Source organism: Salvelinus namaycush, chromosome 10 (assembly GCF_016432855.1).
Source record: "Salvelinus namaycush isolate Seneca chromosome 10, SaNama_1.0, whole genome shotgun sequence".
NCBI lineage: Eukaryota > Metazoa > Chordata > Actinopteri > Salmoniformes > Salmonidae > Salvelinus > Salvelinus namaycush.
Genome location: NC_052316.1, coordinates 26669027 through 26684630, shown reverse-complemented (window position 1 = coordinate 26684630; position 15604 = coordinate 26669027). Strand labels below are relative to the sequence as shown.

The 15604-nt window shown below is 44.7% G+C and overlaps 1 protein-coding gene across 1 annotated transcript; it reads left to right on the top strand.

Moving 5' to 3' along the window:
- Positions 1-9117: 9117 nt before the first annotated feature.
- LOC120054272 (proteasome subunit beta type-11-like) lies at positions 9118-10574 on the top strand. Its single transcript, XM_039001693.1, has 3 exons — positions 9118-9448; positions 9653-9923; positions 10460-10574. Exons 1-3 carry the CDS (start codon positions 9118-9120, stop codon positions 10572-10574), a joined length of 717 nt encoding a protein of 238 aa, XP_038857621.1.
- The last annotated feature ends 5030 nt before the right edge of the window (positions 10575-15604 follow it).

The following is a 15604-nucleotide window of genomic DNA, read 5'->3' as shown; positions in this document are numbered from 1 at the left end:
AAGCTTCACTGGATGAGTCCTGGGGACATGGAGGCGTCTGTGGTTGGTCCATCTCCTCCTGAAGACAGCCACTCCTGTCTTGGTCTGTGTGGAGACCACCACCTCCACTCCCACCTCACAGGCCCTGGAGCACTGGTAACTAACTTGGACCACTGAGCCATGCATCACTATGTCTGGGACCAAGTCAAACTGTATGGAATCGCCATGCAGCACTGAGCTCTCTCCAGCTGGGGATGAGGAGGTAGCCATGATGTGGGATGAAGACTCACATAGTGCCTGGTCGAGATTAATTAAATATAGGTGGAAATTAGCTGGATTCAACAGTAACGTTATGTCCATTGCATAGCATGCTTGCTTGGTGTTCAGAAGACCTCTCCTTGAATGGTTTACTATAATAAATGGGTAATGTATCTAGTGTATTATCCCTTTATAAAACCAAGAAAACTGAAATAATGAGTAAAGCCTGTGGGAATTTTCCTCACTCTAACTTGTTTGTAAGATTCATTCGGAGATGCCTCCAGGCAGCACTGGTGACTATCAGTGTGTTATGGCTGAAATATAATCACTTTTGTTGGAATTTAAGACTGGTAAAATGCATATTCATACAGATTTAAATTGCTGAAAATGGCCAAAAGCATCGTGGGCCTAGCCTGGTATGTACATATTAAACATCACATTTGAAACGAGGTCAGCTAATGACCAGGCACTAAATGTGACATTTGTGGATATTAGTTGTGAGTTGTGATGTGTGGTGGTAGTCTGTAAACTACACACAAATATTTACACAAGTTTGCAATTTATTCAAATAGACTACCGTTTACATAGCCATATTCATTATCCTTGTATTAGATACTCAATTATGTATATTTCTTACCAGCGACAAAACAATTACAACGGTGACAGCATGTCCACAAAGGTTAAAACTTTCAAAAACTTTCATTTTCAAGTGTGCATTTCATACAATCCTTGAATTCTGTCTTCCCGATTTTTTTAGGACTATATCGAATGTTATTTAATGTTCAAATCGTGGTTATAATTGTATTAATGTGATCAATTCAATGTTATTAATCCAAATACAGTTTTCTGTTGCGTTGCCTCGTTATTCCTCACTTCCGTGATACAGGTGGAGCTATGTGGTAGCACCTGTTCTGCAGGTGGAGCCTATTACGCCGTGCAAAATTAGCCTGACGACACATTAAATCCTTCCGCTACTCTGTCGTTCGCCCCCGACAGAGCCAGTGATCCTTTGGCGAGGTTGTGCAGAGTGGCAAAACATATTATTTATTAAACATCTCATAAACATCATCGGATATATTTCTAGGCAGTATTTCAGCAACACGTTTCTCCTCATACATCATAATCTCACAGCACCAATGTTCTATAAACACGAGGAAATCAGTTTGTCACACGATAAAGCCAAAGACAGTACAGTGTGAAGATAAGCAGAAAGTGCTTCTCCAACAGAAATCCCCGATCACACTTGTAGGCGATGTGTTGGCTGTGCAGAATCACATCAACTGCGCATGTGCAAGTCTTACAATCCTAGGCACTCGTTCGATATAAAGTTGTTTTTGACGCAAATGAAAATGTGTCAGTTTGTCACTTTCACGAGGTTGGAGTAATAACATGCTCAACTATGTAAAACATTTGCTGGAATCTAGGTTGTGCCTTTAGATTTTGAAAAAATGTACAACTAAGGAAGAATTGTTCACCTCTCTCATTTACTTCTCAAACACATGCCTGGTCTGTTTCGCAATCGTTCCCGGAAGTCTCGCGATGTTGCGCCTCTGGGTTTAGAAACTGTCCTTACCTTCAATAGCCTGGCGTCAAAATTATCAGCAGATATGAACTATGAGTCTACCATTCGAATTTAAGACCCAATTTAGCACAAAACAGACACTAGCAGAACATACACTTACAGAAAGGTAGAAATACAGTCCCTAGTGAAAGTCTACACACCCCTTGCATAGTCTAAATATTTTGCTGCCTTAAAATTAAACCTCAAAGAGAATAAATTAGATTTTTTCCCCTACTGGACTACACAATTTACTCCACATTTTCTAAGTCAAATAACAAATATAGAACACTTTCCAAGGTCACACATTGTTTTCCAGTATATTTTTCATCAGGAGAACTTGCATGCGTGAAACCAAAATTCAGACAATCGATACTTCAGAAAATGTAGGGGCAAAAACAAACAAATGGCCAGGCCTTAATTAATTGGGAGCTCCCTTAATGGCCAGTTTTGGGTACCTTTATAGAGCTGCAGAATTTCACTAACTGCTCTCTCAAGGCAGCAGGCCTCAGGAAGCATTTCAAAGGGAGTGATACAGAATAATTGTTAAACTCATCAGAATACTGGGTAGGGGACCCCACATCCTCTCCTGGAATATATATATATTTTAATTTGTTTTCAGTATGCTAAATCTTAAATCAGTCCAAAAAAAGTCAATATTCACTATTACTAGGCCTATTACTGTACCTCCCTCTCTTTTCTAATCAATCTTACTGCATTTTGTCAGGAAACCTAGATAAAACCATACATATACTCATACTGGAGACACATCAGACAACACATGGTCCCATTAAGCAAATAGGAACCTACTAAAGTAAAACAATCCCAGACCTCTTTCCACTTGTAATCTTATCGTCTAGACCTGTTGCATTGACGTATGGCTTGAGTTCTGTACTTTCTGTCCCTGGGAGATCAAATAGTCAAAATATGTTGTTTAACAATTCTGCTAAGGCCTGAAAAAGTTGGTGCCAGCTTATCAGCTCTTTTTGTTTCACAACCCTTGTACTAAAAACATTTCTTTGGATCTATTTAATTACATTTTCAAATCAAATCTTATTGGTCATGTACGCATATTTTGCAGATGTTATCGCAAGTGGGACGAAATGCTTATGTTTCTAGCTCCAAAGTGGCAGTAATACATCATTAAAAGCAATACATACAAAACCAAAAAAGAAAAAGAAAACATAAAGACATTTTGGATAGTGTTCCACGCAATGGAAAATAAATGTTTTATTTGAAATTACCGTCTCACTTAATTCACTGGAGTTATTCAAACTCTATCGAATTGAGAAATAATCATTTGAAATCATGTCAGATTAACAAAAACTGTTACAGTGATGCTTGTACGAACTCGATCCCAGTCGCAGAGAAACACAGCAAGCAGAGGTAAGGGTAAATCCAGATCTTTACTTAAAGTCTTGACAGAAACAAAAAACAAAAAAATAATAATAATAATAATCACATTTTATTTGTCACATACACATGGTTAGCAGATGTTAATGCGAGTGTAGCGAAATGCTTGTGCTTCTAGTTCCGACAATGCAGTAATAACCAACAAGTAATCTAACCTAACAATTCCACAACTACTACCTTATACACACAAGTGTAAAGGGATAAAGAATATGTACATAAAGATATATGAATGAGTGATGGTACAGAACGGCATAGGCAAGATGCAGTAGATGGTATAGAGTACAGTATATACATATGAGATGAGTAATGTAGGGTATGTAAACATAAAGTGGCATAGTTTAAAGTGGCTAGTGATACATGTATTACATAAAGATGGCAAGATGCAGTAGATGATATAGAGTACAGTATATACATATACATATGAGATGAGTATGATGTAGGGTATGTAAACATTATATTAAGTGGCATTGTTTAAAGTGGCTAGTGGTACATTTTTACATAATTTCCATCAATTCCCATTATTAAAGTGGCTGGAGTTGAGTCAGTATGTTGGCAGCGGCCGCTAAATGTTAGTGGTGGCTGTTTAACAGTCTGATGGCCTTGAGATAGAAGCTGTTTTTCAGTCTCTCGGTCCCTGCTTTGATGCACCTGTACTGACCTCGCCTTCTGGATGATAGCGGGGTGAACAGGAAGTGGCTTGGGTGGTTGTTGTCCTTGATGATCTTTATGGCCTTCCTGTGACATCGGGTGGTGTAGGTGTCCTGGAGGGCAGGTAGTTTGCCCTCGGTGATGCGTTGTGCAGACCTCACTACCCTCTGGAGAGCCTTACGGTTGTGGGCGGAGCAGTTGCCGTACCAGGCGGTGATACAGCCCGACAGGATGCTCTCGATTGTGCATCTGTAGAAGTTTGTGAGTGCTTTTGGTGACAAGCCGAATTTCTTCAGCCTCCTGAGGTTGAAGAGGCGCTGCTGCGCCTTCTTCACAACGCTGTCTGTGTGGGTGGACCAATTCAGTTTGTCCGTGATGTGTACACCGAGGAACTTAAAACTTTCCACCTTCTCCACTACTGACCCGTCGATGTGGATAGGGGGGTGCTCCCTCTGCTGTTTCCTGAAGTCCACAATCATCTCCTTTGTTTTGTTGACGTTGAGTGTGAGGTTATTTTCCTGACACCACACTCCGAGGGCCCTCACCTCCTCCCTGTAGGCCGTCTCGTCGTTGTTGGTAATCAAGCCTACCACTGGTGTCATCCGCAAACTTGATGATTGAGTTGGAGGCGTACAGGAGAGGGCTCAGAACGCACCCTTGTGGGGCCCCAGTGTTGAGGATCAGCGGGGTGGAGATGTTGTTACCTACCCTCACCACCTGGGGGCGGCCCGTCAGGAAGTCCAGGACCCAGTTGCACAGGGCGGGGTCGAGACCCAGGGTCTCGAGCTTGATGACGAGTTTGGAGGGTACTATGGTGTTAAATGCTGAGCTGTAGTAATAGCACAATAGCAAATAGTAATAGGCAATAGCACAAGAGTGCACTAAACAAAACATAAGACCTAAGCAAGGATCCAGGCCAACAGAGGAACCGAAATAGCCAGGCAACCAGAGAGGGCAATCACACACAGGTGAAACCAATAAGAAACCATTAGGGTAAACTGGAAACTAGAAACAAGGCCATCCAGCAGTAACCTAAGGAAACACACTCAAAATAAAACAGAAACTGTAACAAAAACGCATCCTATTCAATTATTTATATACCCTACGTATGTTAAACATTTTCCACCGTCTCTTACAGCCTGTTTGAGTTCACAACGCCAGGAGCACATCTTATCTTTCACCCAAACACCAGATGTGCTGGGGAGGGAGAGGAATGGCAACCTCGATCCCTCTGTTCGATTAGGAGCGTAATAAAATCAAACAATGGAATGCTGTCAACACTTGATCTTACTAAGATATTGCATTATTAAAGTGTTTGCCGAAAGCTACTAATAACATATTACTATGAAGCATACAGTTAACACTCATTTCACTTGACTTCAACTGATAGACCATGAGTACCATGATGCATGAGATGTTTAATAAAGTATAATTGATGTGATGTTGATTTTTGCCCCTCTGCACAACATCGCTTCAGGGTCAATGGCTTTTCTTCCTATCCAGTACAATTATTCAATAGAGTAGGTTAGTTCCATGAAGTCTATTTACCTTCCTTATATCATTCTTCATTTTCTGGAAGGATTTTTGGGTTCATGGAAGCTGCTTTCATTCTCCCACTGTTTGAAATGTCCTGATAGAGAGGAGGAAAAGAGAGTCACTTTCCTCCAAAGAAAAAGTGTGTAACGTTAAGAATAAAAAAAATGTATGCTTATTCCCAATTGGAATTTAGCCTCTGCGTAACCTCTCTAGGGTCAGAGGTCACCATAAAGCAGAACCTGCTTGGTATACGGGCCCTTAGCTGTAATCCAGTCAGGGTTATTCTCAAGCAATTAAAATGTTCAAATGTATAGCCTACTTTGAGCCTGTGTAGCCTACTTTGACCAGAATGGTCTCAGCTCTGATTTAATGTTTTGACCAGGGGCCCTGAACACTTGGAGGACGAACGTGTTTGTCTCCCCATACGGATATGTCTGTCTATTGTTTGTCTAATAAACCTTTATAGAATTTGTTCGCCTTATCCTTGTATACAGAGTTTCCACACCTTGGGCAAATTCACGATTCCTGACCAGTGTAGCCTACCATTTTTTAACACAGGTGTGCAAGTTTTTGGCTCACTGTAACGTTCGTCGTCTGAAGATGAGGAATCAGCGGACCAAAGCGCAGCGTGGTAAGTGTTCATGTTAATTTATTAAAACAGAACACTAAACAAAATAACAAAGAGAATGAAACGAAACAGTCCTGTCTGGTACAGACACAAAAACAGAAAACTACCCACAAAACACAGGTGGGAAAAGGGTACCTAAGTATGGTTCTCAATCAGAGACAACGATAGACAGCTGCCTCTGATTGAGAACCACACCCGGCCAAACACACAGAAATAGAAAACATAGAACACAAAACATAGAATGCCCACCCCAACTCACACCCTGACCAAACCAAAATAGAGACATAAAAAAGGAACTAAGGTCAGGGCGTGACAGTACCACCCCCAAAGGTTCGGACTCCGACCGCAAAACCTAAACATATAGGGGAGGGTCTGGGTGGGCATCTATCCGCGGTGGCGGCTCTGGTGCGGGACGTGGACCCCGCTCCACCTTAGGCGTGGCCCACTTAGGTGGCGCCTTTGGAGCGGGGACCCTCGCCGCCGACACCGGACGGGGAACCCTCGCAGCGGGCCCCGGACAGGAGGGCGACTCTGGCAGCTCCTGACAGGAGGGCGACTCTGGCAGCTCCTGACAGGAGGGCGACTCTGGCAGCTCCGGACAGGAGGGCGACTCTGGCAGCTCCGGACAGGAGGGCGACTCTGGCAGCTCCGGGCTGGAGGGCGACTCTGGCAGCTCCGGACAGGAGGGCGACTCTGGCAGCTCCGGGCTGGAGGGCGACTCTGGCAGCTCCGGGCTGGAGGGCGACTCTGGCAGCTCCGGGCTGGAGGGCGACTCTGGCAGCTCCGGGCTGGAGGGCGACTCTGGCAGCTCCGGGCTGGAGGGCGACTCTGGAGGGAGGAGACGCAGAGACAGCCTGGTGCGTGGTGCTGCCACAGGGCCCACTAGGCTGGGGAGACCAACAGGAGGCCTGGTGCGTAGAGGAGGCACCGGATAAACCGGGCTGTGGGGGAGCACTGGAGCTCTGGTGCGCAGCCTTGGCACCACTCCTCCAGGCTGAATGCCCACTTTAGCCCGGCCCCTCCAGAGTGCAGGCACAGGTCGAACCGTGCTGTGGGGGAGCACTGGAGATCTGGTGCTTACCGCTCGCACCTCTCCATTAGGCTCAATGCCCACTTTATCCCGGCACGGGCGGAGCGCAGGCATAGGATGAACAGCACCCTCCCAGCGCCCCGGAGACACAGTACGCAGAGCCGGCGCAGGATACCCTGGGCCGAAACGGCGCACCGGAGACCAAACACGCTGCGCTGGTACAATCCACCCTGGCTGGATGCCCACTCTCGCATGGCACTTGCGGGGGGCTGGCCTATAGCGCTCCGGGCTATGAGCGCGCACTGGCGACACCGTGCGCTTCACCGCATAACACAGTGCCTGACCACTACCACGCTGCTTCCGGTAAGCACGGGGAGTTGGCTCAGGTCTATCGCCTGACTCCGCCAATCTCCCCGTGTGCCCCCCCCAAAAAATGTTTTGGGGCTGCCTCTCGTGCCTGCTGCGCTGCCTTGCCTCATATCGCTGCCTCTCAGCTATAGCTGCCTCCAGCTCTTTTTTCGGGCGGCGATATTCCCCAGCCTGTCTCCAGGGTCCCTTACCGTCCAATATCTCCTCCCAAGTCCAGGAGTCCTGAACCCTCTGCTCCTCGTTACCACGCTACTTGGTCCGTTGGTGGTGGGTAGTTCTGTAACGTTTTTCGTCGTCGGATGAAGAGTAGTCGGACCAAAGCGCAGCGTGGTAAGTGTTCATGTTAATTTATTAAAACAGAACACTAAACAAAATAACAAAGAGAATGAAACGAAACAGTCCTGTCTGGTACAGACACAAAGACAGAAAACAACTACCCACAAAACACAGGTGGGAAAAGGCTACCTAAGTATGGTTCTCAATCAGAGACAACGATAGACAGCTGCCTCTGATTGAGAACCACACCCGGCCAAACACACAGAAATAGAAAACATAGAACACAAAACATAGAATGCCCACCCCAACTCACGCCCTGACCAAACCAAAATAGAGACATAAAAAAGGAACTAAGGTCAGGGCGTGACAGTACCACCCCCAAAGGTTCGGACTCCAACCGCAAAACCTAAACATATAGGGGAGGGTCTGGGTGGGCATCTATCCGCGGTGGCGGCTCTGGTGCGGGACGTGGACCCCGCTCCACCTTAGGCGTGGCCCACTTAGGTGGCGCCTCTGGAGCGGGGACCCTCGCCGCCGACACCGGACGTGGAACCCTCGCAGCGGGCCCCGGACAGGAGGGTGACTCTGGCAGCTCCTGACAGGAGGGCGACTCTGGCAGCTCCGGACAGGAGGGCGACTCCGGACAGGTCAGGGCGTGATACTCACCAATAGGGGATAGACTGAACTACAGACACATAATCTCATTTCATCAATCTAAATCAACGCCAGTACAATCAGCATATCAATATGATTTATGAGACAGGTATCGTGTTCAAAAGCACAGTTTTTGATGACTGGCGTGGCTTACTCCACACTTTTTATGCGTCCCAGTAATGAGGTAATGTAATGCTATTGATGTCATGCTACTTGTTTGGACAATACAACTGAGGGATCATTTACTATATAAAAAGGATGCAATTTACTACATTTAGGTCAGTGCATCCCCAATCACAGAGACAAACAGACCCCGACCTGGACTCTCAAAGAAAAAACATAAGAATCAATGATTAACAGTGGAGGGGAATTAAATATGGATAAATAGGTTACTTTACATATTGAGGGACACATTTCTCAATGGCATTACAGGATCTGTGCGGTTTCAAGGACTCTTTTCTCAACTCTAGATGGAATTTTCCAGCTTCACATCGCATGGCCCAGGAAGACACCTGCATGCTTTTTGGGAAGAGAACCAGAGATATATCAAGCAGGGGATTGTCGTGGAGCAACAGTGAGAGCCCACTGCATCTTTATATACCAGCTGCGGAATACCTCAGTGAAAGCCCAATACAGTTTGGCCAAATCAACCCCAACACTGCAACAAACCATATCACCCCCCTTCACCAGGATTCAACCCTACCTTTCCTCTCTTTTCCTCCTGGCTTTCCTCCCTCCTCCTCTCCCTCTGTCCCTCTGCCTTTCCCCATGTCTCATGGTACCACAACCCTGGCCTTCATGTTCCAGGGGGGAGTGATAGCTGCAGCAGACACACGGTCCAGCTGCAATGGGCTTGTGGCCTGCCCAGCCTCCCAGAAGATCCTGCCTGTCCACTCCCACTTGGTGGGCACCACCTCGGGCACATCCGCCGACTGTGCCCTATGGAAGAGGATCCTGGCTCGGGAGCTCCGGCTTTACCAGCTCCGCCATGGCAGAAGGCTGTCCACAGCTGGCGCTGCCAAGCTACTAGCCCACATGCTGCACCCGTTTAAGGGCACTGAGCTGTGTGTGGCAGCCACCTTGTGTGGTTGGGACGGAGGTGAGGTGGAAACATGTCCTCTTGAGCATGGCAGCAAAGGGGCGGATCAGCAAGAGAACAGATCAAAGATGGGGAATGAAACAGACGATCTGGCAAAGACATCAGAAAGTGACTCAATCTCTCAAGCAGAGGCACGGGGAAGGAATCCGTGCCTCTCACCAGCCATGAGTCGGCAGCACTGTTCTGCTGGAGGTAAACAGCTAGTGCTCTCTGGCCCCAGCTTGTACTACGTCTGCAGTGACGGGACTCGCCTGCAGGGAGCGCTGTTCTCTGTGGGCTCTGGCTCGCCCTATGCCTACTCTGTGCTGGACGGAGGGGTACGGTGGGGGCTGACGGTGGAGGAGGCCATCTCACTGGCCAGAGAGGCTGTGTACAGGGCCACACACAGGGATGCATACTCTGGGAACTGTGTCGATGTGTACCATATCACCTCACATGGGTGGACTCGCAGGGACAGAGAGGAACTGAGAGAGGAGTATTACAGAGAGAAGGAGAGAGAAAGAGTGAAGGTGAAGGAAAGGAGGGAGAAACAGGAAGGAGTGGAAGATGGGCAGAGCAGTGGTAGAAAGAAGTGAAACTAAAGAAGGATAAAGAGAGTTGGAAATAAAGGCTTAGAATAAGAAAGAAAACAAGAAACTTGTAAGCGACCAAAAACTGTACCCTACAGGGTTTTACTGAGATTGTTTGTAGACCAATGAATATTGATCCTTTTTGTAAACATCAGAGGTCATGTGTTAATTTATGTTCAAAACCAGATTATGGACTAGATTATTTACATTATTCACATTTATTCTTGATAGAAATGTAGTGCTTGATTTAGAATTTAGTCTTGAACCACAATGACGTTGAATTAAAAACATATTTATTTCGGAGAATTCATCAGAAAAATAATTTCGGAGAATTGCCAAGACGTCTCTGGAGGCATTAATGCAAGATGTCCCTGGACTGCAGAAGGAAGGTGGGCCACAACCTGGTCCTCAACCTGCATCTACCTTGTTTCCTGTGAATGAGACAACCACGGGGAGTCTACGGTAAGGCTCATAGAGGTTGTGAAGGAGGCTCCTCTCCTCTGGGGTCGGCCCAGGCTGCAGGGCTGGATGAGGATGTGCGGGCCCTGTCCACATGATGGAGGCTCTGTGCCTCTCGGGAGATAAAAGGGGCACGATCTGCCAGTAGAAAGAAGTAAGGCCAAGAGGTCACTGTTGGGTGCGCCTGCATCTTATCAAAGGATATGCATGGTTCCTTGGGGTAGTATGGTTGAGACTTCCAAGACTTAACAGTCACCAGCAGACAGGTAATCTCTGAAACTATCCATAAGAAACATGTACTCATGCCTTTCCTCTTCATTTTCAATTTTCAATTTTCAAAATTAAGCTCTTGGAAAGTTTCTTGTCTTTATAAAAGAAAAAAAGAATTTAGAAGCATAATTCAAATCTAAATCAAAATCAAATCAAATTGTTTTTGTCACATGCGCCGAATACAACATGTTCAGTGAAATGCTTACTTACAAGACCTTAAGCAACAATGCAGTTTTAAGAAAAATACCTAAAAAAATTGCCATGGAAACAGAACACAATACAGCTTTTATGACATTATAAGAACTGTGATGTCATTCATTGTTTAGGTATGTTGACGGGAGGAGGGGAGAATGGGGAGGCGGGATAGGTTAATAAAAATAATAATGATATGAATTTATTACATTTCTATAGCGCTTTTCATAGAATCTCAAAGCGCTTCAAGAGCAAAAAAACAAACAAGCAATATATCATGACAGGTCAACCAAGGTTGAAGATGAGGTGAGGCTGTAAAATCCATAAAATAATTTTTTAAGGTAAATCAATCATACTGTGTGTTCAGAGATCTTCAGTACAGTAAAACTACATGTCATTTCTCTCAACAAATAAGAAATATGTATCATGAAGCCTAATACTGCATTTTCATCATTGTGAACCATCATATTTTCATAAAGATTTTTCTTTATCATGTGTAAACAAACTTCTACCAAATAATAACCCATAATGAACTTCTATAATATCGAAATACCCTTTTCCTCTCTGCCTATAGAACTATGGGGCAAAACAAAGGGGGTTGGCTTAGATTGTTGACAACATAAAAACTATATTTCGTCACCAATGTTTATTGAACATTTTTAAATAAATGTGCACAATGAGCAGTTGTTGTCTCTCAAATACATTGTTACAGTTGTTGGTTAGCTAGCGAGCAATATTTTTGCCATATTAGCATAGACTTGACATCAGTCAAAGCATCTCAAAACAAGACATGGTATCCAGAACGAGCCACCTATGATTCCACACATGGCAGCTTCTTGACATTGTGGCTAGCTATCTGGCCATCCAGAATCACAACAACACACAGACTTCTGCCCCATTGAAGCATGTGCATCGTTTTCGTAACCCATCTGTAGCTGACAATGAACTATAGGGAATCATCCAAATATCTTAGTGGGGCCAACTACAATTACTGGGTGATCTCTTAGAGATGAAGGACTCTAATGTCCAAAATCCCATTTTAGCATGGGCAGCCCCATTGAGGACTTTCTCCATTTTGAAGTAGTCAGCTGGGTGCGATTTCCTATGCGTTAAGGAAGGGTCACATAATTCCACGCAGGTCATCAGAAGGGATCGGCCAATGCATTATACTTGTGAGCAAACATTCCATAACTGCAGGTGGCAGTAAATCGCCAACCTTGGCTTTATACCGGTTCAAACAACACACTCCAAGTGGCAGTACGTACCCTTTTAGTTTGTTTACCAACTTATAGAAGTAGATGGCCTCAATGGTGGTGCCCATGCTTTCACAGACGCCATAATGGGACAGATACAACACAGATAGGATCATGCCAAGCCATACAGAGGGTACTCTAGCAAACAAACAGCAGAGACCTGAGGACACCATCCAACCTGGAACTGAGTGAGTAGTGTTTGGTCTGATGCTATTTTGAAAGCCAAGAAGAAAAAAATAAAATTAAAATAAAGTACATGGCAATGATATATTTTACTTTATGGGGACTAAATGCTGAGTTAAGGCTCCCAGGCTTGCAAGGACAGACCAGATACAAATTAAATTAGCACTAAGGAGTGAAGTAAAAGGTGTCGAGGCCTTTGGCCCCAACAAGTGGCAGGAGTCTTTGAAGCATCCTCTGAAGCCCCCTCCTGCTGTTCAAAGACCATCCACTGCCATTTTCTACAAGAAATCTGCCTCAGAAATAAAAGCTTCTCCCAAGTGGGTGTGACACCTACTCCCGTTACCTGCTGCACTGCTGCTTGGATTCCACCTGGCGATCTGTTCACAGTCTGCCATGGCCTGTCTCCCCAGTCTGGTACAGGTACCCCCACCACACTCACCACTCTCTCCCGAGCTTTCGCTCGCCTCCAGCACTCACACACTGTTGGGGTGAGTGACTCTGAACTTACAATGGCTATCCCAAAGTCATTATATATTTTATTTTTTTCTTCTGCATTTTGCTATTTGCCTCATGACTCCTGCACACTTTGTTGACTACAAACTTTCTTTACCCAACCATGGGACAGACTATGCATGTCCCCACACTAGGGACTCTGACTCTCTATTGGTTACTCAGACTTTGGCCTCCCATCCTATTCTAACCACCTCTCGCTTTGTAATCATGTTACCTGATGAAATTGCTGTACAATATGATCTTGTTGCCATCTGATGCACATTCAGATGTCATAAATCAGCACTGCAGAGCTCTCCCTGTCCTATGCCGTGCCTTGATTGTATTACTGTTGATGATATCTGGAAATGTGCATGTACACCCTGGCCCATCTACTGTTGCTAGCCTCAATTCTGACTTGTGCTCTGATATCTGCTTCACTGATTTCTGCTCTCGTAAAAGCCTGGGTTTTCTGTATGATAACACAAGAAGCTTATTACCTAAAATGGATCAATTGAAAGTGTGGGTTCACAGCTCCAATCCAGATGTGTTGGTCATTACTGAGACGTGGTTAAGGAAGAGTGTTTTGAATACTGATGTTAACCTTTCTGGTTATAACCTTTTTTGGCAAGACAGATCTTACAAAGGTGGGGGAGTGGAAATCTTTACCAAGGATCAACTTCAGTGCTCAGTTGTCTCCTCCAATTCTCTCCCAAAACAATTTGATTTGTTGGTTTTAAGCATTAAACTTTCAAATAGCTCTTTGTTGACTGTTGCTGGGTGCTATCGTCCTCCATCAGCACCGGCCTGTACCCTACCTGCCCTAAGCTCTCTCCTGGCCCCTTACACTAAATCTGAATTTGTACTCTTAGGTGACCTAACCATGGGACATGCTTAAACCACCTGACCAAGTCCTAAAGCAATGGGACTCCCTAAATCTTTCTCAGATTATTACCAATCCCACAAGGTATGACTCCAAACACCCAGAAAAGGCTACTCTCCTTGATGTTATCCTCACAAATAATCCTGATAGGTATCAGTCTGGTGTTTTCTGTAATGACCTTAGTGATCACTGTTTTACAGCCTGCGTTCATAACGGCTGCTAGGTGAAACGACCTGTCCTGATTTGTCATAGATGCTTGCTAAAAATCTTTAATGAGCAAGCATTCCTTCATGAACTGGCCTCTGTAAAATGGTATAGAATCAGCTTGATCGCCTCTGTCGAAGACACTTGGACCTTCTTTTTTTAATATTTCAGTGGTATTGTTAACAAACACGCCCCCTTAAAGAAAATGAGAATAAAAAACAGGTTCAGCCACTGGTTCAACCGTGATCTTGCAGAGTTACTCTAGCTCAAGAATTGCATTTGGCGAAAGGCTCGGCACAACCATACTCAGGCTGACTGGCTATCGTTCAGGCTAATGAGTAATAAGTGCACTCAGGCTATCCGGAAGGCCAAAGTTAGTTACTTTAAGGAGCATTTCTCTCTCTGTGGGTCTAACCCCAAGAAGTTCTGTAAAACAGCTAAAGACCTGGAGAATAAACCCTCCTCCTCACAGCTGCCCATGTCCCTTAATGTTGATGATGTGGTTGTTACTGACAAGAAGCACATGGCTGAGCTTTTTAATCACCACTTCATTAAGTCAGGATTCCTATTTGACTCAGCCATGCCTCCTTGCCCGTCTAACATTTCCTCATCTCCCACCCTTTCCAATGCGACTATCCCTGATGCTTCTCACTCTTTTCCCCCTGCCGACCTACAAAGTTTCTCCATGCCGGCAGTCACTGAGTCCGAGGTGCTAAAGGAGCTCCTTAAACTTGACCCCAAAAAAACATCTGGGTCAGATGGTTTAGACCCTTTCTTCTTTAAGGTTGCTGCCCCTATCATCGCCAAGCCTATCTCCAAACTTGTTAACTTGTCTCTGCTTTCTGGGGAGGTTCCCATTGCTTGGAAGGCAGCCACAGTTTGTCTTTTATTTAAAGGGGGAGATTAAGCTGATCCAAACTGTTATAGGCCTATTTCTATGTTGTCCTGTTTATCAAAAGTGTTGGAAAAACTTGTCAATAATCAACTGACTGGCTTTCTTGATGTCTATAGTATTCTCTCGGGTATGCAATCTGGTTTCCGCTCAGGTTATGGATGTGTCATTGCAACCTTAAAGGTCCTCAATGATGTCACCATTGCCCTTGATTCTAAGCAATATTGTGCTGCTATTTTTATTGACTTGGCCAAAGCTTTTGATTGCTATGTTGTTGTCTTAGGTCTCTATATGGTGTTGTGTTGTCTCTCTTGTTGTGATGTGTGTTTTGTCCTATATTTATATTGTATTTATTTTTTATTTTGTATCCTGCAGGCCTTTTGCCTTTTTGTAGCCCGTCATTGTAAATAAGAATTTGTTCTTAACTGACTTGTCTAGTTAAATAATGGTTAAATAAAATGGAAAAAATAAAATAAAATGACGCATTTAAAACAACTGGGAACTCGGAAAAATACGAGGTCAAATCATGACATCGGTGATGCGTTCCGGTCGAAAAGTCGGAGCTCCAGAAAGAGGTCTAAGTTCCCGAGTTGAAATTCAGAGTTGGATGACCGTTCAAATCGATTTTTTTCCAGTCGGAGCTCGATTTTTCCGAATTCCCAGTTGATTTGAACGTACGGAAGTCGGATATTTCCGAGTTCCCAGTGATTTTGAACAAGGCATTATTTATAAATAATCATTGGATACAATGCTGCGTCCTTT